Genomic DNA, 27,192 nt, shown 5'->3' with positions numbered 1-27,192 from the left:
TCGATAAACGGGAAAAAAATGTCTAAAAGGTAAGAAAATTGTAAGGTTTTCTCAAAATTTGTATGTCCGGTCAAAACGGCCATAAACATTTTTTGGCATAAATTTTCTTTGAGGTCTAGTATCATATTCAAGACTACAATTTGGTACATCATAGGTCTACAAATACCTGGAAGTACCAATGTAAACGCTTCCATTCTTCAGTGTTTGAAACGTGGATCCGCAATATCCATGGCGTGCGCTCCCGTTGCCCTATTGAAACACCGCCGGTAAAAGGAGCATGATATCTTCTTTAACTAACTTTGAAATTTTCAATTCAGTTTCTTATTCGCCGTTAAAAGGGCCAGACACATATCAAAATGGGATCGCTCATACTCACCGCCATCTTGATCACTTTTGGGATTCGAATGGTCTTCTTCGGAATTTGTCAACTCCACAAGAGCGGGCAAAGGTAAGTCTCATTTTACTTCTTAAAAGAATTGCCCAGTTATCCAGCACAATTACTTTTTTTATATTTTTTTACCTTCTTTTGTGTTTGGTTTTTCACGGGCTTATCTAACCGCTGCAGGAAAGAGATGTGGACTTCATAGTTCGAACTAGCCTAAATTCTCGAAGGCTTGAAGGTGCTCTCAAAACGCACGTTAAGCCCCTACGGTCACTACAATTGACTCTAAATCCTGGGTTGGACAAAGCTCGTGATGCTTTTGAAAACGTATAATATCAGATACCTTTCGTACCTTCTCTGAACACTTCACAGTCCCAACCTTTTAGTCTCTCCCAATACGAGAGCTCTCTCAATCCTGTGCTGTTCCTAGTGAAACATTCTTTGGACTTGTTCGACCTTTTTGCAAACCTGCTGAACTCATTGGAGCCCAAATGGGTAAGCATATTCAAGATGTGGCTGGACAATCGACTTGAACAGAGTTAGCATCGTGATGCTATCTCTGGACTTAAACATACGTATATATCCACCACATGTTTGAAAAGCTTACCCACCTTCAACTGGATATGCTCATCGAACTTTCCATTATTTTGGAGGACTACACCTAAATCTTTCATAGATAAGACCTGCTCAAAACTAAGTTCCCATTACTCCCCTTGGTTATTCATGGCCTATATGCGCTTTTTCGTTTTAGTTTTCTCAGCTTTTCAGATCGTGACATTTCCGGTGAGAATCAAAATGGCATTGCTTATTTGGTTCCTTGGAGCGGGTTCTAATATCCTGTTTTATTCTTTACAGAACATCGCCTGTGTTGGATCCGGGGCAAGAAATGGAACGTGCTTCACCTGTGAGAACATTTATATGAATGAGAGCTAATCCGTGCTATGATATGGCATCAGATATGACATGAGAGTCCAGAACTGACCTAAAAGCAAGGTCCCAATTGGAGGGGATCAATCCAGTAATTGCCGAGCGGAACCGCCACCAATTTCGAAAGGTCTTTTGAATTAATCGCTCACTTTTAACGAGATTGTACATGATTAGGTAAGAAAAAAATGGTTCAAATTGGTGTTCGGTTAGAAATTTCCGTTTAGTGTTTAATTTTGTCGTTTTCATTTACTTTTGCTTCCGGATAGAAGGGAAACACAACTGAAAATGACTTCATAACAATATTTTTTCAGCGAAAAGATCGTTCTTTACTGTATCCACAAGTGAATTTCAAAGCTAAAACTATGTCGACGAGCAATAATTGTTCGAGGGGCTTTTGACAATTGATACGGGAGGCAACACATCAGCAAGAATGATAATTAATACCTTTATTACTCTATACAAACTGATTTCTCAAAAAAATCCAGAAGTCATTACTGAGAATCCCGTTCTTTGCTTTGCTCAAAAAGTTCCGAGATACATTGACACGGATACATTAAAACACAATTAAGCATATTTTAGTGTTGGTCTTTACAATGTCATAGATGCTGTCTGACACGAAAAAACTAGAATATCACATTTTATTCTAATGGAAGTATTGCCCGCCGAGAAACACATTTACTTAAAGCTAACTTTAAGCACATCATAGAAACTCACCTTACAATATTAGTTGCACGTTCACGTCCTGTTTCACGAACAAGAAATGAACAAGTGCTTCTTTTTCAAAACGAGATCCATGGCCTTTTTTGTTGATTAGTCGATGAGATACCCTTCATTCTGTACAATGGAGGGTCCAAGCCTTAATGCGAAAGTTAAAAGCAAAAACTTTGAATTCTAAAAGAAAGCACTGCTCCGGGTCTGTTCGAAGCAACTAATTCTAAAATATTTAAGCATTCTTGAGTGAATTTTGCATAGCCTGGTCTATATGGCAAATTAAAAGTGTATACATAAGGTTTTCTAGTCTTGTGATTTATAAACTTTGATAATTTAAAAAAAGAAGTGATAATCCGAAGTAAGGAGTCCTTTGTCCTCTCTCAAAAGTCAATCTCAAAAAGGTGTTAGCTCTCAAATACATTAACTTTTCTCACCAATGAAGCCGATGAATGTACTACGAAAGGTAAAGTCTTGAATTAGTTTGAAATAAAATTATCTGTCCTTTGATCCTAAAAGCAACCCAGTAATTTCTAAACTGAAGCAACTTATCTTCACGATTACAGGCGGAACACCGAGCGGACTTGCGCCAAGGGTTTGCGTTTGTTGCATATGTAAGATGATGGTGTCGAGAACATAGGACAGGATTTCCGAACTCTAACCTTACTATGATTTTAGTCACCATCGGATGTGGAGCCACTACCTCCCAAAACTGCACCTATCTCACCCAAACAAGCACCCACCAATCCAGCGGCTGATCCTTGTGTTTTTACGATCTGCAAGGAATGCCCTGAGATTTGCCGGATAAGACTGGACTTTGCGGTATGTTTCTTGCCGCGATGGACGTTTATGAAACTTACGGCTTGCTTATGTAACATAAGAACACTTCGGTTTTGAATATGATTGTTCGTGTTCCAGACTTTTGCGATTGCCGGGCCAGCAATAGGGACTGCCACAACGACGGCCGCAGCGGATCTCCCAAATGGTTTTAATATTTGTTCAATACATTTTCCGTCGCGGTCAAAAGTGGTCAAACATGTCCCTTTTTTCATATCTTTCAGGTCTCATAATTGGCGATTTTTGACAGATACGTTTGTCTTCAGTTCACCAGGAAATACAGCCTCACCGGTCATTTGCGGTTTTAACTCGGACAACACAGTAAGTTAAGAATCTGTTTTATATTCAGTGTTTCACATAAATGGAGGTTAACACTTTCACACTTGAACATGGAAACCAAAGGCCAATTGTACGTTACTAAAGAGACACAAAACCAAAGCTCTTGTTACAACACTATCTGTTGTGTAAGTGCGACCCCACTAATCATATTCCTACACCCCAAATCAGAACAAGTTCAATATGAGCAACACTTATAATATATTGCCATTCAAATATGTAGGTTTTATTCGGCCACTACCTCCTGTTTTAATCCGTTTCTCATTGAGTGAAAGAAATCAGAGATAAAAATGATATATTTCATTCTAAACCTCCACTTGCTAAGTTGGTGTTTTTAATCTTTCAGTTCTCTCAAGGATCATGCCATGATCCCGTCAATAACATCTACGTGTAAAATAAGCCATAGAAAGAGGATAATGACTTTAAACTGATTTTTTAGTGATTGTGGATGCCTCAGATTCATGCAACAAAGCTACATTCAACTTTGATGGAACTGCAACCACTCGTCAATTTGACATCAAAGGTAGTTTCGCTCGACAGTTCTAAATGTTATCGTAAAAACGGACAATGTTCAACTTTTTATTGTATCCATTTACAGTGACCCAGTACTTAGTGTGATGAAAATGGAGGTAAGACAAAACAACATTTCTTGTCTATCTACATCTACAATAGTTTGGTGGGAGACAATGCTGGTAGATAACTGAAGGAAAAAACGCTTTATTTTTGGGAAAACTGGATCTTGTATTTTAAAAAGTCGTTGCGGTTACGGCAATTTTACTTTCTCAGTATGTGTCGTCTGAATTTCGGTGAGATGACTTTCTGAGAACTAGCTGAGATCCTGATACGTAATCCAATTAAACTAATGATTAAGGAGTTCATGGAGTAAATTTTGATATATATTTTTCATTCGCAGGGCCGGACGGATGTCTTCAATATTTTTTCTGGAGATACGGGACAATTCGCCAGGTGAGAATATTACTAGATCAAAAGTTTATGGTACGCGTCTCTGTTGTGGAAGTTAAGCTAGAATAACTTCGGTTTGTTGTATTGTTCATGACCTTTAATGATAGCTTATCTGAGCAACTTGTGAGAATTCTCTTCCATCCAGCAAGGAGCAAGTTTGACTTGATTTTCTGTTAATTTTAGTATTTGTACTAGAACTAATGGGTTATCATTTCCATTTAGCTTCAACTTCCCGACATCGGCCTCCGCCATTGCCGAGGAAGTAAGACACGCATTTAGAACACTTCAATATGAATGTGATATTTTTCCAATCTCGACTTAGTATTTCCATTGGAGAATGCCATTTGGAGAATCTCCTCATGGAGAGTTACCTTTAGAAAATTTAATTCGTGCAGCAATTTAGGTGCACTAAGATATCTAAAAATTGGCAAGAGGCAAATGAATATCTTTCTCTACAAAACAAGTTGGATTCTCCCACTTTAAATTATATTTGCTTTCTTCAAGCCCGTGTGTGAGCCTTCTTTGGCTTACTATATTTTACTTTTTCAACTGCATTTTATCTTTCATTTTGCATCATTGCTATGCTATGATTATATTTTCTTAAACCTTGACAAATTGGACGCAGAAAATGTTTGGCATCAAACTTTTGTTCAATGTTCGCCAACTTTTTATAATAAACAGTCCAAACGTGACTAACCAACGAGAACCTTTCCGAAGGAAAAAAAGATGCATACATCCATTGGCAATTTTTATTATCGTTTTAGCTACCCACTTGTCCAGCCAATGCTACAACATCTGTTTTCGACAAGAAGAAGGGAAATGTGCCATCTGCTTCACCCCCGTAATTGCTGGGGAGGAGCCGCTGGAGACCAAGGCTCTTTCGGGCTTTCCATCAGCTCTGACGCAGACCCCAAAGGAACTCAAGACACGGGATGCTCCGAAGATTATCTTCAGGTAGACATCTTTGTCATTTTGTTGGCATATTGAAATTCAATCGTTGCAAGTTCATTCAGACTCTGTTCATTCTGGTTTTGCTTGCTTGTTGCAATGCTTCGCAAGTCTTTCAAGTGGAACTGGTCTTTGAACAAACGGATTGCCCCATGTTTGAGAGTGCCACATTTGTTTTCAAAGAAATGAAAGAGCTTTAATCACCACTATCTGCTACCATTCTGGTATTAGTGCTCTATCAATGAGTAACCGTTGAGTTAGTAATCTGGGCCAACAAAATTCATCTCAATTTCACGCGTTTCGATTTTTACGATCAACGCTGAATTGTAGATTTATATTCTTTATGGCTGCCAGTTTATAAAGCAATTTAGTGAATAGATAGAGGTAGAAGATAGCTTCGAATGAACATCTGAGATGCCATGCCAATTAGAGCGCCGGACGATGCAAAATTGCTTTTAACTCCTTTCCTGCTGCATCCAAATCCATCCTAAATCATTATCACATTGTTACAAATGAATTAGTCTTGATTTGTCCGCAATTAGATCTGAACATTTACATCATAATATGGAGGGGAAAAAGGTGGTAACAAATCGTCAGCAACTTCAATTTCAATGAACGGGTGGTTGGTTTTGCGGTTTATGAAGTGAAGGCTTTTACAACTTTCCACCAGAGCGTAAGAAAACCGCCAATGGTTTGGATTTCGGTCTGTATTGGGCAATTGCTAAGAGATATTTAGTGGTTTATAGCCGTTCATCAACGGAGCTTTAAACAGCAAAATTCGAAACCGCGGGATTAAAAAATGAAGCTTCGTCTTTGCACATGAAATTGTCATTCAAGCTTGTGGCTCATAATAGGACGTCTCAAAGAGTCAAAGAGCATCTTTGCAAGAAATACTTTATTGCAATGTAAAGAGACATCATTTTGATATTAATGAAAAGCTAAAAGTAAAGAAAATTATATGGATGGGTATTTTCCATAAATAAGGAGCACATGCAAGAATCATTGGGACTAGAACGGGACTCTTTCCAGTCGAAGGTCTAATAATGTTCCGAGTCCTAAAGCTCCCTGAACGCCCGTCTTCGATGACCTGGGCTCATTGAGATGAGGCTTGGAACTCGGATTTGGCATAAGTGAATTGGAATTGAGGGAATAATATCCACGACTGGAAGTTCTGGTACTCGCTTTCAATTGGAGGCCAGCAAATCGGGGGCCAAGTTTTAAGATAGATCGATTTTTGAATGCAAACTATTGTACTCTTGGAAGAGAAAGGAAGGCAAAGGTGCCGTTTTAGAAATATAGGGAACATAACGTTGGTTGCTTCCCAAATATTTTCTGAGATGGATATGATATCCATACGGGCAGGACGTATACGTATGTAGAAAGAATGTTGGCTTGGGAATTTTTCACGACCAAGTTAAATGATGGATCAACTTTGTGCAAAACTAGCGCTTGGGCACGTTCAATATCAAGTCATTATTTCTGCAACACCTCGCCAAGGAGTCCAAGGCTGATCCCAAATGTTCTTGCATATCTGCCACCAAGCAGAGGTCGGACGCGTACATGAGAAGCCCCAAATGTTTTGATCCAATGAGAACTCCTTGGTCCAAGAGGAAATGTGCCAGGTCGTGTAAGAAAAGATTGACAAGTGGGGGAGAGCAAGAATCTCCTTGAAGAACGCCATTAATGTTAAAGATTTCCGTGACAGCCTCTTTCCAGATTTGACCGACAAGTCAATCATCTGAAGGTTGTAAAAGGGAAGGCGAAAGACATCCGAGCTATTGAGGTAATTTGAGAAGTCATTGAGTCCTGAAGCCAATGCAGTCGTTGTTTCATGCTCTGAAATCAATCGAAGAATTGACACGTCCAGAGGTGCACCCACAAGTAGAAGTGGGAAATTGGGGTGGGTCATCTTTGATAAAGGTCTTTGTAATATTGGAGGAAGGTCCTAAGGAAGATTGATGAGCCTTGAGAGGTGCTCCTTGCCTTCTTGTAAAGGGCTTCCATATCTTTCTGGACACTTTCCAATAAAAACACCGATAACTTCTTCTTGGTCGGGAGCCTTATCAAGAAGTTGTGCAAGGGCGGAAGGTAGTAACAAAACCATTTGGCACACCTGACTGTATTGCAAAAAAAATGGAGACTGTAATCCGATCAAAGAGAAAGAAAAGTTCAGAGAGCCAAACTGGCCTCGACTTTGCCACTCGGGGCGAGAAATCAACTTGATTACTTCTCCTTAAAAGATATTATCAGAGGACTGAAGTCGTAGGTTTCAGTTTTGTTTTGAATAAAAAAGACTGATCGGTATGAATAGTCAATAGTTTGAAGTCGGCTCCGTCATAAATAGCTCTTGCTTGATAAGGAGAAGGGAAATTTGTTGGGTTATTTGTTCAAATTACAATTAAAAAACCACAATGGTTTTTTACGACAGTGGCCGTTTTTTGTTTTATGGTAGTCGGTTACCTTCCTCTGGCTGTCATTTCCTGTGGGACTCAACAATACGACTTAATCAAAAACTGTTTTTTATGACTTGAATCAAGAGGGAAAGAATAAAAAAAACGTACGATAAGAAGCCAAAAACATCCTCCCACCTGTCCGACAAAATTAATTGAAAGAGAGTTCTTTCAATTTGTTTGGAAGTCATGTGCCAGAAGATTGGCGGCTTTTAAAAAGGGAATTTGCGGTGAAGTGCTTGCTCTTCCAGAAAATGTTTAAATGGTCCATTTCGTGAGACATGAATGGCTAAAGCTCGTACAAAAGTATCAAGAGACCAGCCTAAATCAAAAAAAAAACGGCCATCTTCACATGTTCCAAGGAGAGGGCAACAAAAGAGTACACTTTGGGATAATAACAGGAGTCCTCTAGATTTTAAATGAATATTCAAACGCACCTACTAACCATAACATGACATGACAATTAAACTCGAAGGCAAATTCCATTCAAATAGCAGAAGAAATTGAACCTTTTTAATATCTGAGTCTATAAAATAGATTGCAAATAACAATGCCCATAAAGCGAAAAGCTCGAGTCAGATCCTCCAAGATGGCGTCAAAAATTCGACAAATTAGGATTCAAACAATCTAACACGTCAAAGGCAATAGGAATAAAATTACGAATAACTAATGGTGTATGTAACTGTAAAAGCCATGATTCATGCAAATAAGATAACCCAAAGTGTCAAAGCAAAAGTGTTCACATCATAGGACAAAACGAAAGCGTCCTACCCGACGATAACAGATTGACCCTTTTCACCTTTTGAGTAGTTTCCAGAGTCCAGCTTTTTAAAGCCATGGAGTGAGTCTTAGCTCGAGACAAGATCCAGCTTACGTAGTAAAGTACGACTTTTCCTCGTTCTCAGATTCACTTCAGTTACAACCTGAGCTCTGTTCCAAATACCTATTGTAATTGCCTCTCATTTCAGGCTAGAGGAGATGATGTAAATAGTGATTGGGTTGATGAAATTAGAATATTCGATCGTTTTAAAGCGGTTAAATAAATGCTTATTTCCAAATTTACACGATAACCTTTGAATGATATTTTTCGGTAGAAATGGTTGTCGATTCGTCTATATCTTTATATTCATAACAGCAAAGTGTTTGGAGACTGACATCTTGGATGAGGAACCAATTATTTCAAGCTTCACTCCTCTTCATGAGGATGAGAAATATAATCATGGCGTGCCTCTATCGAGTATTTTAGACCAATCGGCCACAATAGTTGCTTTTGAATTCCACATTGAAGGATGGACGAGCAACGGAGCCAGTCCTTTCAGCTAAATTACCCGCTAAAACCAACGAATAAAGAAGCACAGATCTACTGCCAGATGATTGACCACTAAAAGACGATTCTTGTAGCATTAGCTTTGTCCCCTTAAGTAAAAATGACTGAGCGGCAAGTGAAAAGGCTGAGAATATCCGATTTCCTTCATCCCCAAATTTCTCAAAAAGACATTGCTAGAATTATCAGAGTTAATGTGAAAACAGTAAGACATCTTCAGAATGCCAAAAATGGTGGGATATCAACAGATAGAGTAATAGGAAGTGGCGGATTCTAGAAGAAGATGACTGTATCAGGAAGGTTGTTTCCAGATTTCGGCCTCGTCTTGAAGCCATCATTAAGGCCAATGGTGGACACATTTAATAAAGATGGCCAAAGTAGTTCAATAAGGAACCTGCATTATTGTCTCTATTTCATTTTGTAATTACTTATGCATCTGCATTAATCCGAATTTCGCTAAAGTGAGACCGGACTTTTTGCTCGCCCGCCCTGTAAATGAGAAGTAAGTATTTGACTAACTCTTTCGAAATGTCGAATGGAAAAAGAAAATGATGACTACTGTACAGGGAGGCCTTTATCATTGCAGCAGACTTGCAGCAAGATTCTTATGACTTTTCTTAAAGGTTTTTGAAGATGAAAGAGCCATTGCATTCCAAACAATGGATTAATGTGGTCAATGTTCGGCGGCACGAGCTTTAAACACATTTTGAAAACGGGGCTCGATTGATTGCCTTTAACTTAGTTATGGCATTGTGTAAGTGCTTCTTTTTTTTCTTCGAGGGAGCGTCACCAAAGGCTAAAAAATCTCACGAGCTCTCTTTGACGGGGACATCAGCGTTCAATCGCCGTTGGAAAAAATGAATCGCGAGCGTTTCGTGACCATTTCTAAACGTAAGCGTCCAATTGCGAACCACCTTTCAGTAGCGGTTTAAGGCTCTAACACACAGCATCAAGCACATCACAATGGGTAAGATCAAATTTCAGATACAAACTTGATTGCTGGAACTGGTATTGAAACCTGTGAGGTACAATCTATATAATTCTCTGATTTCTTACTCATCTTGATCGTTTTTGGTCGGAAATATTCTCGCTGCTAATATTCTTGGTTCCCCCCTTGAAGTAATGTTATATCCCCGCCTCTCATTTCTTCAAGATGACAAGATGTCAAGTCTTTTGCAAGAGGATATTTGAGGAAAGGAACTAAAATTTTCATATTATGTCAAGACCCTGTGCCTTCAGAACCTTTTGACGTCTGCGTGACTTCAACAATACTACATACTTTCTGTTAAAATCTTATCTTGTGGACAAATCAGAACATGGTTTGATAAAAAGTTTGGCGCACTTACGAGCGGATTACGAAGTGAAATAAGCACTCGGGGCATACACTTTTGAAAACTTTTAGACGATCATTGATACTCCCATTTCTATTCAATGCTCAAAAGTTATTTCCACAAAAGGGACTTGCCTTGATGCGATATAATTTTTGTGCTATTTCCAAAAGAATTTCCTAGAAATCATTGAAATTTAATGCAGACTTTTGGGCGATGTTTCAACTCATAAAAGTATATCATATTGCTAACATTCATGTCGGTGTAGATGACGGGCAAGTGACATGTTTTAATTTGTGCCGCAGCAATTAATTAAGAAAGGCCATACAAGCATGGTTGTTATTGGCATCAACTTTTTCCAGCCTTAATTTTTGTGGAAGTCGTCCATGAATAAAATTCATGTAATGAGAATGATGCAACCATGAAAGACCATCTATAATGCAATATTGGAAGAGAGCCAAAATCGTATGCATTCTTGAAAAAAATCAAGGTTTTGCTTGTTTTCTTGTTTTGACCATTAAAATTGGATCATCTCTTTAACACATTCTACTCTGACATATGTTACTACACGGATTGTATTTCTCCTTATTGTTCTTTTTGACAGCGTCTACTCACTTGTGGCTATTTTGTTCCCTCGTCTTGATTGGATCAGTGGCTTCTGATAACGTCAACAACTCAACAAATGCTCGTCAAAAAAGTACGGTTTGTCATTGTCAAATTAACATGAGCAATAATAGGGTGGACACGTCGGCTCAAAGAAAACTTTAGAACACTTAAATCCATTTGATAGACAAACACAAAAAAGCTCAATGCTTCTGCTTCGTTCAATTGCTTCCTTTGCTGATTTTAGGGTTGTTTAGCATATTTAACGTAGTCACGTTCAAGGTAAGACATTGAAGCCTTGTTGACTAAACATTTAACAATTGCCCAAAACACTTTCTTGCCTTTTAGAATGATCCGTGCACCACCACTGGAACTGGAAATCTCGGAGGGACATGCATGACCTCGTCCGAATGTGCGTCCAAAAGTGGATCAGCCTCCGGAAACTGCGCTGCAGGTTAGTGCCAACTATTCAAAAAGCTCATTCATTCAAATTTGTAAGATTTTGCTTTTGCTCTTTAGGCTTTGGAGTCTGCTGTCTTTTTATTGTGAGTGAGGAGTGTGGAAGTACAATAACCATTAATCAGGTAAGAATTCAAACACGAAACTTAATCTCACTTTTTCCAACCTGTCACCTTGTTTTCACTTTTCAGAATTGTACCTACATTAGGGTGAGTCATTGATAGCCTTAACTTACTTGCACCAATCACTTTGATTGGAAGCATCAAAACATCATTTATTCTTTTAGAACAATGGAAATCCGACACCTGATATGACAGCGGGCCAAACTTGCACGTTCGACTTCAAAAGGATATGCGACAGTAAGATCATTTTTTTCTCACTATTTTTTACTGTGTTCAGTGCATGTGTTCACACTGGAATTGATTTGGCATGCTCTTTTTTCTCTTTAAGATTTATGTCAGATCCGGTAAGTTGTTCAAGTCTCAACAAGCGTTGAAATCATTAGGTCTGCACCGCTTGAAACGATCGTTGCTTTGTTTTCCAAATACTTGACCCAAGAAACCAATGGCTTACTCGATACTACTTGTTTTCGGTCGCTTTTCTAAAAGCCCCCTTCACATGCTTTACAATAGTGAAGTAACTTCATTCATTATTCATTCCATTGCAGGCTAGATTTTCGAACACTCTCAACTTTAGTCAGTGCCACGGGTGAGTATAATCCCTTATCATGGTGATCAATGATAATAATGTTGTTGTTTTTGTCCTGTTGCTTCGATTGAAATCAAAACCATGACCAACTCCTCTTGATCCAGATAGGACATAAAGAGTCTACTGTCATCAAATCATCATATCTATTGCTTCCACAGGCACTTGTGGTACGGCAGAGGATGCCGTAACTGTTTCAAGCCCCTTTTCATCCTCGGCGAATGCTTTTCCTCCCACTGTGTGCGGATCATTAACTGGACAACACAGTAAGCAAAACCAAAAACGCATTCTTCTTTCCCCTAACCTCGTTATGAATTTGGTGCCACGCATATTTTTTTGAAACACGGTCATGCGGTCAAATGCTTTATACACTAACTTCAAGGCAATTCTCATTGAAGACATGGCAAACCTACGGTCGGCCAAGATATGGTTTGTTATCTTGCCATTGCGTTGTTACCCGAGGCAAAAGATTTGATCAGGGTTCTGCCGTGTGATATTTTTGCTTTGGGCGTTTTAAGGTAAAGGGCGCCACTTTAGCTTAAATTTGATATATCAACCGACGGAGAGTCATAGTCAATTTAGGAATTACAATGTCTGCCAAATATTTCGGCCGAAAATTGAGTCTTGAGATTGATCCGTGGTCTTATGCTAGCTCTCATTATTGTGATATCGCATTTAACCTGTTCGTATTTCCCGCCATTAGCAGCGATATGACTTATATGGAGTATGAGCTTTGTTTATTTCTTTTTAATGATTCTTTTAGGAACGCCCATTTTTTCTTTAGCCAAATCTTGTTGACAGAACAATGTTTTTCTGAGCAGACAACTTCGAATCTCAAAGTTGTTTTGCCGAATACTTTGCGTGCGAGGGATTCTGATTCATAAGGGAAACATGTGAAGAAAGTGCTGCTGTTTTAGAATTTAACATTGGTGTTTTACCATTCAGTAGGAGAGTTAGCTGTGATATCATAGCAAAATTATTTCAATGCACGCTAATGATAGCTCCTACGAACGTAATGGGAACAATCTGGAAAGAATGAATGGGCCAAAGGAGAATGATATTGACGGGTCTTACTATAGAGTTGATCATTCAGCCATCTTAATAAGGAGGAGACGAATTGACAATTTGATCAATTAAATGCCTTTCATAATAATGCAAAGATTTCCGAGTTGGTTTTTCATGGCGTTTGCTGATTTCAGTCTTATTGATAACTGAGACAAATAACCCGTGGATTTCCTTACACTCACATCCTTTTCATTATAACTCTCTGAGATCGAATTTGCTCAAGATTGTAGTTGCCTTTATACCAAATTTACAGACAAGTACATTTCGTGTTTGGGTACGCGCAAATCAACCTGATTAATTGGTAGGAAAACTGGATCATCCCTATGGCAGATGGATCCGTTGAAAAATTGCCTTGCCGATTTGAAGGAGTCCACGTAATCCACCGAAGGTTTTTTCACAGGAGCAGGAAACAGCCACAAAAACGCGAATCCAGTGACTGGTGATGAAATGTTTTGTGATCATCCTATAACTCGATCGAGTGATTCCAATTGCTTCCATTTACAAGGTCTTTTCCCAAAGTAATTTGCCCTCCCCGCAATTCTCGTTAACTTATAACCATGTGAAATTAGTCACTTATGTACTCCATTCTCTAGCTGGATCTATCCAGGTAATCCAGTAAATTGCAACATGGACTAGTACTATTACTTGACTATTGTTGGTAACACTTCCAGCCTTGTGGTAATTGGTCCAGAGGCGAGTTTTTTTAAACGCTCATACCTACGAGATAAGGCATGGACGTTAACGAGAATGAGCATTCGCTCAGCACCATGGCAAGTGTACATTAATATCGGTTAATGCCCAAGCCCCTACCTAAGATCCGACTTATGTCGCATGGTACGACTTTTTCTCGATCTAAGATTCACTCGTTGGGTTTAAAAAATTGGCTTCTGGTTCTCAAGATCGATCTAAGAATGGACTGCCTATTTCGCTGTATAAAGGCAATTTGTGCAATGAAACGTTAATGAGCTTGAGAAATAACGAGAGAACAAGCAATCAAGGAGGCAAGGAGAATTGGCAATCCGTGTATGAGCACAAGTATGTGTATGAAATGCGTTTCGTGTTTCGTCGACGGGTAGTCGTCAGAAAATATGATTGATTGGAGATTGTAAATCAAGTTGTTCTAATTCGGGATTGGCAACATAGTTCGTGAGCCATCATCTGCTCAGATTTATACTGTAAAATTTTGCAATTTTCTCGTGAAACTGATCAGAACCTTACTCGTTTCCAACAGGGGTTTTAGAAGCTTAAGAAGTTATTCATTGAACATTTGACGGTTGCCTTCTCAAGGGTTTAAAGAAATTACCAAGAGGCAACTGTTTTCGCACAATAGCCTCTTAATCCTGGCAATCCATTTTCTCCCGGCGATACATTATGCATCGCTTTACTTTTTCAGTGTATTTTGAAACGGGCACAAGTGGAGACTCAGCTGGCACGCTCTCCATTGCCAAAGGAACCGGAGCTGGGAGTCGAACGTTTGACATCAAAGCCACATATTACACCTGCGACAATCTGGCTAAGTATGTGGAATTCCAGATCCATTCGCACATATCAATTCAAGACTCAATGGACAGGTTTTGGTGTTGTATGGAAGCAAATATCTAAGGTCGGCATATGCTTTCAAACCAAATCAAGCTCTGTGGAATGAGGTTATTAACTAATTCTGTCATAAAGTAATGGTGGAGTTTGATCAAATCTTAAAATTACACTGATACCTCAACTTGGGTATGCAGTGTCAACAGAGAGCATCAATAATTCTGAGTTTATTGCCGCATTGATGCTTTGATCGTTCGACTTTATCACGGACTTCTAGAAATATGGACTGTAAACGAGCTTTCCGGCAAATCAAGCTGCTCTTGGTCATAGCCACCCTGAGACACTTTTTGAATTAAAGTAATAAAATAAGAAACGTAGATCTCCCTAAATAAAGCTATATAATTTCTTTACTGTTTAATTGTAATGTTGATCGTTTCAAAGTTATGTTGTCAAAAGCTTATGAAGCTGACCAAGAGCAGGCCGAATATTCGAACTTTATATATAGTTTATTACATAACTTTGAACATGTCTCCTGAGTTCCCTAAACATAGCGTTGGGCTCAAATTTGGCCAAGTTCATTTTTTCAACCAGATCTTCTGGTCGTATGAAGGGCTTATTTGTAAAAAGATGAACGGTTTAGGAGATACAAAAAATGTTGACTTCTGTTCGCAGTCCATATATCTAGAAGTCCGCGACGTTAAAAGCCTATCATTTAACGTCGGGGCAATTGCATCCTTGTTATGATCTAACGAAGTTTTAGAGTGCATCCAGGGTCCCTAGTCTCAACATGCTGGAAAAAGATTTTCATGCATCGCCAGATAGTTTGCAAGTAAAAATTGAAAACGGAAACTGGGTTACTTGGTATTTGACCCAGAGATTAAAGTTGGCTCGTTCATTAGTACTGTATTACTGACTTAACTTTTTACTGATTAATGGTAATTTCCTCATTGGGCTTGTGATCAGTCGTAGCAATACCCCAATTGAACTACACAGAGGTAAAAAACAAACGCAAAATGGTTGGTTTAGAAAATATCCGTATGTACTATTTTACCTTAAATACGTGTTCAAGTCTTTTCGCCTGGGTCATGTTTTTCAGAGCTCCCCCTGGATGCACACAATATTTCACCGGACAAAGTGGATCCTTCCAGTCCTATAACCACGCCGGGGGTCAGCTTTTGACCGATCAGCTTTATAAGAATTGCTTCCGACAAGAGCTTGGTAAGTGTTAGGCTATGACGACAATGAACGGAGTGAAGTGGACAAGATGACGCTCCAATACGTATTGGTTCATTAAGCGATGAAGCAGATCAACTTTGTTGAGTCATATATTACGTGGCAGATATGAATGCTACAGCTCGTTACGTATAACATTGTAACATGAAACCACAACATGGGGATATTTTGTAACTATATTTTTTATGATTCCCACTAATGACATACTTTGCAATATCAGGGCAGAATTTGTACTTATATATCCTAGTTATTTGGTAAACAGTTTTCAGATACCCGTTTAATTCTTTGTTGGCGATCATGTCAGGAAATTAGTAACTGGAATTGGCAAGGTTTTGGCAATTAACTTGATTCGTCCAAGGAAGGTTTTCAGATTATTTCCTTTTTGGTAACACGTAAGCCATTGATAAAAACTATTGATTTTTTGATAAGGCATAACATAAGGGAAATTCATTTGCGCGGAGTCCTATTAGTCAAAGACTAACAATCTTTCAAATCAGCCTTGGACAATCTTTCAACTAGCGTTCCACATCAAGCAAACAATCCATAGGCACCCTTATTTGCAACGTCAAACAGCCAAAGAAAACTGGAAGAGCCACGATAGATTGCTAAATAAACTGCTCTTGCCTTGCCTTGAACGTGATTGCTTTTCCGGGCATAATGTGACTCGGGTCATTAATCATAACTAAGATTTTGATAGATTTAGCCAGAAAAAAACACAAACGCATTACAATTCAATAAAGAGGAATTGGCCCACTTTGCCCTTTATTTGGCAGAAGCTGACTCACAAATCGCCCTCACAGGTGCCGAAAGTGAACTATATCTCGCGTAGCGCAAGGAGGCTATTGGCAGATGTCATATGAATATATACCTTTTGAGGCTGCTTGGGGTACCGTATTGGTTGAGCATCTGCTCTCCGGAATGCAAACTCTGGTTTAATCCCAGGCTAGCCAAATCCAAGCTATTTTGCGGTATTTACATTAGAGCATGAGTTGCTGCTTTAACAGCCTAAATGGGCGAACCTGGGGTTATTTCCGGGGTTTAGGTAATAATGAACGTTGCACGTTTGGTTGCGACAACAGAGAGGAAATATTGGGCCGCCCATCATTCAGATGGCAAACCGAGCGAGAGAGCTGCCATCTGACTTCGTAACAAACAAAACAAAACAAACATCATATGAAAATTAAAAAGTACAAAATAGACAAATTGTAACAATTCATTTTAGTTGTACGGCACATCTCAAGAGATCGTGTTCCCATTAGCACTTAAAAATGCCCAAGGAATAAACGAAACCAATCAAAAACATTGTATGTTCAGACGGCAAAAATATGCGTTCCACATTTTATGTCATGAAACAGGTTTATTCTCGTTTCTTTTTTTCTTTTTTCACGGGCTTTTCTAAACGCAGCAGGGAATGTAATCTCCCGTACTATGAAATTAGAAGGTTATAGTTCGTCTGTTGACCTTTGAATCTTTATTGGCCTCTCTTTTTATCACGCTACTTTTACTTCTCATTTATGTCTTGCTTTTCTTTCAACATTGTGTCTCTGAGTGGCTCTCAACCCTAACAATTTGATATTTGGCCTGCCAACTAATTTGAGTTAACAGACCGAACTAGCCCTTGACTATAGGGTTGATCTGGAACGCTACTCAAAAATTGGTGTAAGTCTGACATGAAAGATGCTACCGGATCAACAAGGCCTACGTATTCCCTACGAATATTAGAGGGAAGCAAATTAAACAATGAAGGAGCCCGAGAAAGAAGAGATGTGGACTTCATTGTTCGGCCTAGCCTGGATTCTCGAGGACTAGAAGGAAGCTAAATGGGTTAGAGTGGAGAGTTAGGGCGGGACTTGGCATAGGAATAGGATCAGCTCTGAAACTGCGAGACTGAGCTAGCCTATTTCTCGCTTTTCGTTGGGGTCCCTCTACACGGACGGAGGTACACCGTACATTAAAGCACTTCTTAAGTCTCATGGACTGACGGCACACGCACGAATAAAAAAATGGAAAATTACCCTCGAACATCCTTCCTCCCATTGTAGTTCTCAAGGCCGAACTTGAGAAGCCTTTGACCCCATTTAGGGTGGTCAAACTGGCAGCCTTTTCCTTCTTCAGGACAAGGCTGCTTTCGATAAACTGGAGACTGTTTCCTCCAAAACTATCCTATCATCCTGCTCTACTATAAGTGGAGACACCTCATCAAGCTCTACATTGGTCAAATCAGTCGACTTCTCAACGATTGGGTGAGCCTGTTCTTCAAGCAGCACCCTGGTTTCATTGACCCAAGCAACTAAAGCCTCTATAATAAAAGGCTTATTGACTATGGAAGGATCCTTCCCAGCTAAGACCAAGTCCAAACATTGTCTAGCCTCTTTGCCGACTTTTCCAGAAATAGCTTCCATCATGAATGCAGGAAGAACTGGCATCAAAATCAAGAGACCAGGAAAAAGAAAAGATCTAAAAGACTATGCAATGTTGTCTTGAGTTACAGGACCACAAAGCAAAAGAGGAAGAAACTACCTTAAATCAAACTAAACATACAAATCTAAGATGGATATGATAAACAAGAAGTAAGGGCCAGAGAAAAGCAAGGAATCAAGAACCGAAACTGGGTGAACAAAATAAAAACGCAGAGATAAACTAAACAAACTGATCTAACAAAAATATAATCAATACACTAATGAACAATAATTTCTAACTATCAATAACCAATGCAATCAAACTAAAGAACTATCCACTCTACACCTAACGATTTGGAACTAAATATGCTACAATACATCAGAGAGAAAACTGTTATAGCAAAACATAAATGAGCAATAAACTTATTAAATTTTAAGGTAATTACGTCTTACCAAAGGGCCAATATTACAGTTCCTTTTTCGAAAAAAAGGAACGAATTATTGTAACTTTGTTACTACTATCCTACAAATCCTTACCATTGTTCCTCGCGAAACTCGTAATGAATGATTTATGACATTCTTTATCATTGGGTAGGTTTTTGCCGGTTGAGTTTGACAGAATCGGCAACTCAAACCCCAGATCCGTTTTTGTTATCGGCTCCTGATGCTATTGCTGAGGTAAGGAACTATTTTTTGTCAAAATATTAATTAATAGATCTTCCACTGTCAAAAATTCAATCGACCACCAGTCCACTTGTGATCCGCTCAGTCATATAACGGTCATGACACCTACGGCTGCAATGGCTTGCGGAGGAGTGCTTGGAAAAGACGGTGACACTGGTCCAGCCACGGTGACTAGTAAGTAGAATAACTCTTTATTCTTTGTAGCAATTATACATCAACATAGATTTCGCTACCTTATCCATGTTTCTCATGTTACTTTCTAGCTACTTCGGGATCGTTCGAAGTCGGAGTACGAAGCTTAACCGCTGGGACTGCTGGTATTACGGGCTTCAATCTGGATTTTGAACAAGTGGCATGCGCTTAGATCGAGGAATGGAACATTCGTGTTTATTTATAGATTTGTTTCGATTTTCAATAATGGCAAGCTTATTTGTTGAAATGAATAATGGTTCACACACAACATAATATGATCTATAAACTGGTGCCGTAGTTATTTTTCGATTTGCTTCGCATTTGGTTCTCTTAAAGATACATCTCTGTTTCCCCTGGACCACCAAAATATTACGCGGGGGCTACTTTATTGCGCCCATCCAAGGACCTATCAAAGAAGGATAGATTACAGGAATTTTGATTATAAAAAAAGGGGCCGAGCAAGTAGTTAGTAGTTTGTGAATAAAAAGAGGTCCTCAACATTTTGGTGAATGAACTTGGTGCTGAAAATTTATGCAACAGCTTTTCCCGTGCACACATGGTGTACCCACTACACTTAAAGATATTTTGCCGGACATGCAATTGCGTTTTTCATTGTTAAAACAACACAAGGACCAACTTTGACTATCAAGGCATCATTAAAAGTAGCTCTGATTAATATATCAAACCACTGAAAACCTACGAGTAGATAGCATTTTTGAAAGTGTAAAAAATGATAGACATTGTAAGCTTCCTCGGTTGCGTTTTCAATAGAAAATTGGATTTTGGTCAAATTTGAAAGATTCCTTGAATGACGTCCACTCAGAGGGATTGGGGGTCCACTAGCGGAGTAAAGAAGTGCTGTACCCAGACTTGGCACTTTTTCAAGTCCTCTCGCTTCCTTGCACGGCTTCCTATCTTTCCCTACTCACATATGATAACTAGAGCTGTAAAAATAGTCGATTAAATGTGGCAAAATAACGGCTAAAAAAGTTGGTAATAATGACGAAATAGTTGATAAAATGGTAAAATTGCCGATAAAGTGTGCGAAAAAAGCACTTACAAGGTGGAAGGGATAATGTGTTACAAACTAAAGCTTGCATTCCCTATTTGAAAATTGCTCTAGATACATCATGTAAAGAATCATGTGTATCTTTCATGTAAAAAAGATTAGTCAAATTGGCCGCAATTGGCCAAGAATATTTACTGAAAACACTCAATGCCAGCCTAGCCACTGGCACGCTCAGTACTGTCTCTAGAAATGACTTGCTAACATTGGCTTCCGTTCTTCAAAATGCTGTTTTTCAACATGCGTTGTTATGGTTTCAATGTAAAGTTAATGCCGTTGGCAATTGGGGCACCATCTTTAAAGTAAGTGGTTCAGCCATATAGTAACTGTAGCCAAAGCAAATTCTGTAACACCTTATCAAATCTCAAGACAAATGTATTTCTAGAATTTGAGGTAAAATACGTTTGATTGCCAATTTCAAACATCTTGGCATTAAAGAGACCACAACAGGTCCTAAAAGGTAGCTGATATCCTAAAACTTCCCATTTGGAAGGGTCTTTCCCTCAATCTGGTGAACCTGAAGAAATAGTTAGCAAGTTACTTTAGATTATTAATGCTTATGCCAAGCTTTCCATCCATATCAGTCTTGGAGCCTACTCTTCAAGACATCAGAAAAGGAGAGCGAGAAATGAGTAGGCAGTAGGTACCTATGCAAGGCGTTTTCTTTGACCTTTCACTGCAGTTCGAAGCCATACAGCTTTGAGGTTTCTATAGTATTAGAGATGCTTGTGACATCTCCATAGCTCACACTGGTTTCAAACATGAGAACGTGATCTCGACGTGCGCCATCTTTTGCGTTTTGTTTGTTGTTGATACGTTGAAGAAAGCAGGAATATTCAAAGGAAAATAAAATGAATGTGAACACTACACGGAATGTGTGAAAACGGCAAAAAAGCTGGAAAAAGGAGAATAAACCCCAGAAAGTCTAATAGACCATATAAAGTCGGAAAACGTGTTGAAAAAGCGGTTCGACCTTTTTTACAGATATAATGATGACAATCTCTGTCCTTCAAAACAGTCCCCACTCTTCTTGCACTACAACAATGCCTCGATCCCACATACAAGAATGGTCGTGAGGGTCAACGATGTTTGGTGGTTCCTCCTCGGAGAGGCTCAAGCTCTGACTTCTCCTCAAGAGTTTGAATACGATTGTCTTCCTTGAAGGAACACACATTGCTCCTCGGTTATGAGAGGGTTGTGATAGCCGATTGTGGTTGACAGGAATTTCATTTCCTCTTTCTCCTCCCTTCGAAAATGCAGCCATCATTCCTCACCGATGATTGTTGCTGGTTTGACCAATCCCCACTAGCCCTGTGGAATAAAACTCACTCCCTGCCGAGTACGATGCACTCAATGATATGGCATCCTGGTTGGGGGCGCTGGAGTTTTTCCTTGAAGATATGATGGTGGTTGAGATCACTTCTTACGGAATATTCACAACTCTTTGATGATAACAATTATGTGCCACAGATATAATCTCCTGCTACACTTACAATCTCATGTTTAAATCATGCATATTTCATGATGAACTTAAGTAATGTGAACGGAACAATAATTGTTCGAATGCTTTCAGAAGACCCAGTTTAATGCCTAAAACTTTTCCAAGGGTTGTTTTATCGATCATTCCAGTCAAAGTTAATTCTTAAGAAGACAGACAAACTTTGTGATTACTTTTGCCACATTAGATATTTCGGGGTGGTAGGGCCGCCGTTTTGTTTGGTAGGACTTGTACCTCGCCCTAGCTGTTTTTTGTCTGGGTTGATATTTCTTGCATTTCTCACAAAATAAATTTGGTAGGCTTGCCTTTTTATCGCCATAACATGGAACTTTTGACGCCTCTGATTGTTCTCTACAATGTTGGAACTACTTTATACACTACTGCGGAGATTCGGACGCAAAATGAACAAGAGAATAAACAGATTGTGCCATGATCTTACAAGGATTGACCAACTCTTTCAAGGCAAAGAGGCTTACATCCAATATGGAAACATTGTTGTGCCCACAAACCTTCTAAGATGCAAGCAAACTTTGATTATTTGTACCCGGAGAATCAAAGCAATTACTGCGTTTTGCCAGTTCAAGACTTGCTGTTACTTGTTAAAACAGACAAGTATAAGTGCCTCCAGGCAAACTGCTTTGTCCGTTTCGCCAAATCCCTGCCCCTTTCGTTGTACCGACTGCTTTGCTTTTAATCGCCCCACCTATGCATTAAAGACGATATGCAAGGATTGTGACATCATGGCAATGCCAATTGGCATCAAAGTTCTGAATTAATAGGGCTTGAATCATGGTGCTTCTTACATGACTGAAGTTATGGTGCTCTTGGTCAATTCAATAATTAGACATTACTTATGAAAGCCAGAAAAAAATCAGTTACAAAGACATAAAAATAAGTTATAAAAAGTTGCATTTCCTTTGACTATTCAATTATTTTGATGTTTTACGAAACAAACACTGTTTGATGAATGTTTTTCACAAAGGTTTTGCTCCCCTGTCGCGAGAAATATCAGAAATATCATAGTGGGTGACAAATCAAAAGAATTATTTTTATAATCAACATCATTGTTGCTTAAGAATCTTAGACATTAGTCAACTTACAGCATAGTTCATGCAAAAAAAAGGAAATTACACTTTCACATACTTCTTCGGCCCAAGCAACACATGCATTCTTAGAGAGATATATAATGTAACATCGAATTCATTCAAATATTAAATATTTGAAATATTTATTTAGCATAAGTCTTCACTACAGTTCACTCAACTTCTCCACATTTGAGCCAAAGAAAGGCTGCTCCAGCAGAACATGAAGATGATCTTGAATTTTTGAAAATTCAACGTAAAAGCACCGTACAAATTTGAAGCAAATAATGAGGTAGATTTAACAAACAGTAGCACCAGCACAAACAGCAACAACATTTTTATTGCTTGACCTGAAAGTATATCTTTATTAACAACGTGTGTCCAATTGGAACTACCCTGTAGACCTTGATGTTGGAGGGAGCCAAATTAAACAACAAGATCTTTTGGAAGTTCAGCGAGATTAACGGTTAAAACATTTCTAGTATAAAACTTTCTATCTTTGGACCAAGTGCCAAAACACGACCTTCGTGGAAAACTTTGCCATGACAAAAAGGCAACTAATTTCGTTATTGGATGCTGTCAAATAAATTCAAATTTCAGCAGCAGCTGAACTTCAAAAAGTTTCTTGATTTGGATCAATCGTGGACTCATTCTCCCGAAAAACCGGTCGTTCTTTCCTGTTTTTGTTGAGTTTTATATTTAATTTCTCGTTCATTTCGCCACAACACATTGAATTTCAAGAAATGAAATGTTAGATGATGCCGATTGAAGTCTGAAAAGTATTTCTATTCCTTACTAAATCGTTCAAGTTCTTGCTATTAGAAAATTGCACGCAAGTAAGGCTTCGATCTTCATGGCACAACGACGGAAATTAATCAGTTTGGAATCGCAAAACCTCTAAATTCGGGTTCATGCACCGTGAGAGCAAAGTTCTTGTCCCTTGATCAAACTAATGCACCTGATGAACGGAATGAGTGACTTCATTCATTAACAGCCAGTCAATTCAACTTTCAATTCAACACCCTTTTTTATCACTCTGGTATAGATCTTACTAAGGACTGAAATATGCTTAGCTCTATGCCAGACCATACTTCGTATAGCTGCTTCCCAAGGTGTTTGGTGGAAGTAGATCTCGTCGTCTAACTGACCTCATGTTGAAGGACTGTTTGTAACTTTCTGATGGAGATAAGGCAACGTGAATCAACAGTCCACACCAGTTTCCTTCAGAAGTGATGAATATTCGTTTCCGAACATTTTCCGGTACTTATGGCTGTTTGAGGTGAACCATCATCTTGCATAGAAATTATTGTTGAAGTTGAAGTGGTGAGTTTTCTTTGGGTCAATGGGCCCGTAATGAACTTTCTCTTCATGTAGGAGGGGTAACTTAGACAAAATCTCATCCTGGTCGCGTTGATCTATTTTTCGTCAAAATGGCTTTTGATATAAAACGGAAATGTATGTCTGGTGGATTGAAATATCATTTCGATCTCAATTACAAAATATGCATTTTGGCTATTCCTTAAAACTTCTAGATAATAGTATAGCTGCAATAAAAAGAAAACATCATAAAGCATAATTCTTGCTTATCCACTATCTGCCATGGTATGGTAGAAGATGGCAGAAATTCCGTCAAAGTTGATTTTTGCTATTGCTGCCCTGAGGGCGTCTTTGGTGGCAGACGTCATTTCATTTGTTCCAGAGAATCGATGCTTCGTTATTTGAAACACCCTGGCCAAAACAGCTACTGCGCCTTTGTGTCAATTGGAATTTCCCTCTTCAATGTTGATAATATCCAGTACCTGCCGTTAGTTAACCAAATATTTACTTCATTCTCAGAAGCAATGGAAAGTGAGGCAAAGCAAGAAATATAAAATGCCGCCAGACTTCAATGGTGCGAGTATAATTTAGAGTTATTGCAAAGGCAAACCACACGCACTCGAACATTTTCGCTCCGTTGAAAATTACCCACTCTCTTTCCCTTCCCCCCCCTCTCCCCCCCCCACAAAAAAAACACTAGACACCATCCATGGCCGGGAGAGGTATAAAACTCTTCAAGCACGCCCCCTACTCAAGAAATTTCGCACCGGCTTACATTCACATGTTTAGAAAACTCGTTTTTCCTAGGGATCACTAAAACAACAATATGAAGCTGCAGACCGAGGTGGAGAGGGGTCCCGCAACACTGATTAGTGGATGGCTTTTTATGCGTTTTTGAGAGGTGGCACTGCAGGATGACCAAGTGCATCGAAGTCGAGGGAGAATACGTCGGGAAATAATGGCTAGTGATAATTTTTCCTTATTCATACATTGTTTTTCGTTCTGGGTCCAATCTCAGGTATACTTGATTTGCCCTCTTGGCAAGCGAGGATTTCGCCACAATGGAGCTGGCTAAGGAATGGGTTCTTCACAAAGATTTGACAAAGTAGGTACTAATTTTGCCTCTTTGTCGGATTAGATACTATATATAAAGACATTATCATGGACAACTCAAAGGACCAACCCAGCCATCCAGACTAAATAGACATTAAACAACAAGATCTTTGCGCAATGTCCTTAGAATTTGCCAGCCAAAGACCAATCAAACGTTCGTTCTAGTGTTTGAAGCTAACGGTGCAGACATTTTTTTGTCTTTGGCATGAGCTCACAATTATGTCGAAGCTGTCATTGATGCTAATGGGAGTGAAGAAGTTTTCTAAAGCTCGTTACAAAGTTAGGTATGACTCGCATGCATTGAACTAAGTATAGATCGTCTATTCCCATTGACTAAAAGAGGCAAACACAAGACGAAGTTTCTCCTTATTTGGGCGAAAGGCTTCTTAGACTATCCAAAAATGTACGCGTACTTAAAATGAACTTTGTTTTTCTTCGTTTCAAGCAATTGGCAAAGAGAATGTGACTTAACACATTTTATCATATCAATGCAAAGATACAATAAAACGTACCTCTCAACCACGTTTTTACCCGTAGAAGAATGTCGACAATTCAAATGGTTACAAGTGCAGTCATACAGAGCAATGAAGCTTGTTGGGATTGCTTGGCTCGTTCCGGGCTCGCCAAGTCTTTTTGACGGCGTTTGTCGCCGGGAAACACGGTGAGTTTGGCTCTTGCGGTACTCTAGCGCACTCGCAGTTGATCGAGAGCGCGAACCCGTGGTTTCTTAATGACTCTTCCTCGAGCAAGCGGTTAATAGTGATTCTCTTGTCATTCGGCTCACAAGTCATGGGTAATTCCAACTTGCAGAAATACTCGGTCTGGGACATGATATTTCTTGTCGACTATTTCGTTAAAAAACTCAAGACTTGGTCTTATTTGACTTAGTCTGAATTAACGTTTTGGTTTCCAAGACATTGCGTTATTTTCATCATATCATGTCCTTTTAGTTTCCAGAAGCTGTTTATGTGTACTTGGATTGGTGGTCTGTCTCATTGGTGGAGCCATGTCAGAGCGGCGCAATATAACCACCTCACGACAAAAAAGTACGCAAACTACAACATTAACAGGTTCTCTAAGATGACTGGAGATGACTCTCGTTGGATTTGTTGTTCGGAATGAAACTTGATATCATACTTTTGTTTTGAGTACTCAATGACTTTGGTTATTGATCTTATTCTTTCTGCTTGTAGGGTTATTCAGCCTTTTCAATATCGTCACCTTTGAGGTAAGTAGGTCGAGACTTCGTGTTTTAGTCCGACAGTCCCAAAACACGTTTGCCCACTGTTTTAGAACGAAGCTTGTACAACAACCGGAGCTGGAAATCTGATCGGAACTTGCTTGACTTCCACGGAGTGCGCAGACATGCGTGGATCTCCGTCTGGCAATTGCGCTGCAGGTAATCATTGAGATAAAGATTGAATTGGAACATAACGGACGACCGGAATTGATTTTTTGAGGTTTCGGAGTGTGCTGTCTTTTTGATGTGGCCGGTGACTGTTCAACTGAGCAGACCATTTCTCAAGTAAGAAGTCAAACGTGTCGAACTCATTTTCAACACTTGGCTACATCTTTTTATGCAAATTGTTTTTCTTTTAGAATTGTACATACATTCGGGTAAGACAATGACGAATTCGCATATTTTTCTCTGATAGGTACCAATTGTTCACGTCCTTATAGAATAATGGATTTCCCTCGGCGGACATGACGCCAAGTGAGACTTGTACATACAATTTCAACCGGATCGACAATAGTAAGTTTTAAATCCAAGTATGATCAAAATTTTGTCCTTGTTTGTGATGTTGTTAAATTACTAGTTTTTCAATCAAAACACAACAAATCTACGTTTGCCTTCACTCTGCCTTTAGATCTGTGCCAAATCAGGTAAGCTTCCTTGTCGTTTATACGTGGATATCGAATATCAGGAAAGACTATCAGTAGGATTTTATATGCCAGCGTCTTCCTATCGATTTTTTTCTTCTTTAGGTTGGATTTTGATATGTTGATATCGTTGAGCTCTGCAGAAGGTTCGCAGGTGTT

At 39.1% G+C, this 27,192-nt stretch overlaps 2 protein-coding genes and 2 long non-coding RNA genes across 7 annotated transcripts in view; all 4 read left to right on the top strand.

The window, feature by feature from the left end:
* Positions 1–267: 267 nt before the first annotated feature.
* Positions 268–2,608, top strand: LOC131885153 (uncharacterized). The gene is made up of 5 exons (XR_009373801.1): positions 268–448; positions 1,134–1,165; positions 1,238–1,286; positions 2,463–2,483; positions 2,584–2,608. It is a non-coding gene; the product is annotated as an uncharacterized LOC131885153 (long non-coding RNA).
* LOC131885152 (uncharacterized) lies at positions 2,604–3,167 on the top strand. The gene is made up of 4 exons (XR_009373800.1): positions 2,604–2,631; positions 2,696–2,839; positions 2,936–3,002; positions 3,079–3,167. It is a non-coding gene; the product is annotated as an uncharacterized LOC131885152 (long non-coding RNA).
* Positions 3,168–9,363: 6,196 nt separating this feature from the next.
* LOC131885026 (uncharacterized) lies at positions 9,364–19,366 on the top strand. 2 transcript variants are annotated; one of them, XM_059232951.1, is made up of 15 exons: positions 9,364–9,842; positions 10,808–10,900; positions 11,054–11,088; positions 11,155–11,260; positions 11,326–11,390; positions 11,457–11,474; positions 11,552–11,624; positions 11,716–11,731; positions 11,933–11,973; positions 12,132–12,236; positions 14,429–14,552; positions 15,665–15,786; positions 18,796–18,878; positions 18,950–19,058; positions 19,148–19,366. In XM_059232951.1, exons 1-15 carry the CDS (start codon positions 9,839–9,841, stop codon positions 19,246–19,248), a joined length of 1,095 nt encoding a protein of 364 aa, XP_059088934.1. In that variant the 5' UTR covers positions 9,364–9,838; the 3' UTR covers positions 19,249–19,366. The 2 variants fall into 2 exon arrangements, with proteins under 2 accessions (XP_059088934.1, XP_059088933.1); XM_059232950.1 differs by lacking the exon at positions 9,364–9,842 and having other exon boundaries at positions 10,660–10,900.
* A 6,547-nt stretch (positions 19,367–25,913) lies between these two features.
* LOC131885021 (uncharacterized) overlaps positions 25,914–27,192 on the top strand; it is a 4,405-nt gene continuing 3,126 nt past the window's right edge. Inside the window, exons 1-9 of one of the 3 annotated variants that reach the window (XM_059232940.1) lie at positions 25,914–25,945; positions 26,103–26,198; positions 26,346–26,380; positions 26,446–26,551; positions 26,613–26,677; positions 26,752–26,769; positions 26,833–26,905; positions 27,021–27,036; positions 27,139–27,179. In XM_059232940.1, coding sequence (XP_059088923.1) covers positions 25,942–25,945; positions 26,103–26,198; positions 26,346–26,380; positions 26,446–26,551; positions 26,613–26,677; positions 26,752–26,769; positions 26,833–26,905; positions 27,021–27,036; positions 27,139–27,179 — 454 coding nt within the window. In that variant the 5' untranslated portion in view covers positions 25,914–25,941. The remainder of the gene's footprint in view (positions 25,946–26,102; positions 26,199–26,345; positions 26,381–26,445; positions 26,552–26,612; positions 26,678–26,751; positions 26,770–26,832; positions 26,906–27,020; positions 27,037–27,138; positions 27,180–27,192) is intronic. The other 2 variants (XM_059232941.1, XM_059232943.1) reach the window with 2 other exon arrangements.

The sequence above is a fragment of the Tigriopus californicus genome, chromosome 8 (genome assembly GCF_007210705.1).
Source record: "Tigriopus californicus strain San Diego chromosome 8, Tcal_SD_v2.1, whole genome shotgun sequence".
In the NCBI taxonomy this organism is placed as follows: domain Eukaryota; kingdom Metazoa; phylum Arthropoda; class Copepoda; order Harpacticoida; family Harpacticidae; genus Tigriopus; species Tigriopus californicus.
Note: the sequence above shows the minus strand (reverse complement) of the source record. Positions and strands in the feature narration are given on the sequence as shown.

Excerpts from the sequence above, each read along its gene's own strand:
- LOC131885026 (XM_059232950.1), top strand. The coding sequence starts at position 10,762 with ATGTTACTACACGGATTGTATTTCTCCTTATTGTTCTTTTTGACAGCG. Across the intron at positions 14,553-15,664 it reads ACCTGCGACAATCTGGCTAA|AGCTCCCCCTGGATGCACAC; the intron begins GTATGTGGAATT and ends CATGTTTTTCAG. Across the intron at positions 18,879-18,949 it reads CTCCTGATGCTATTGCTGAG|TCCACTTGTGATCCGCTCAG; the intron begins GTAAGGAACTAT and ends ATCGACCACCAG.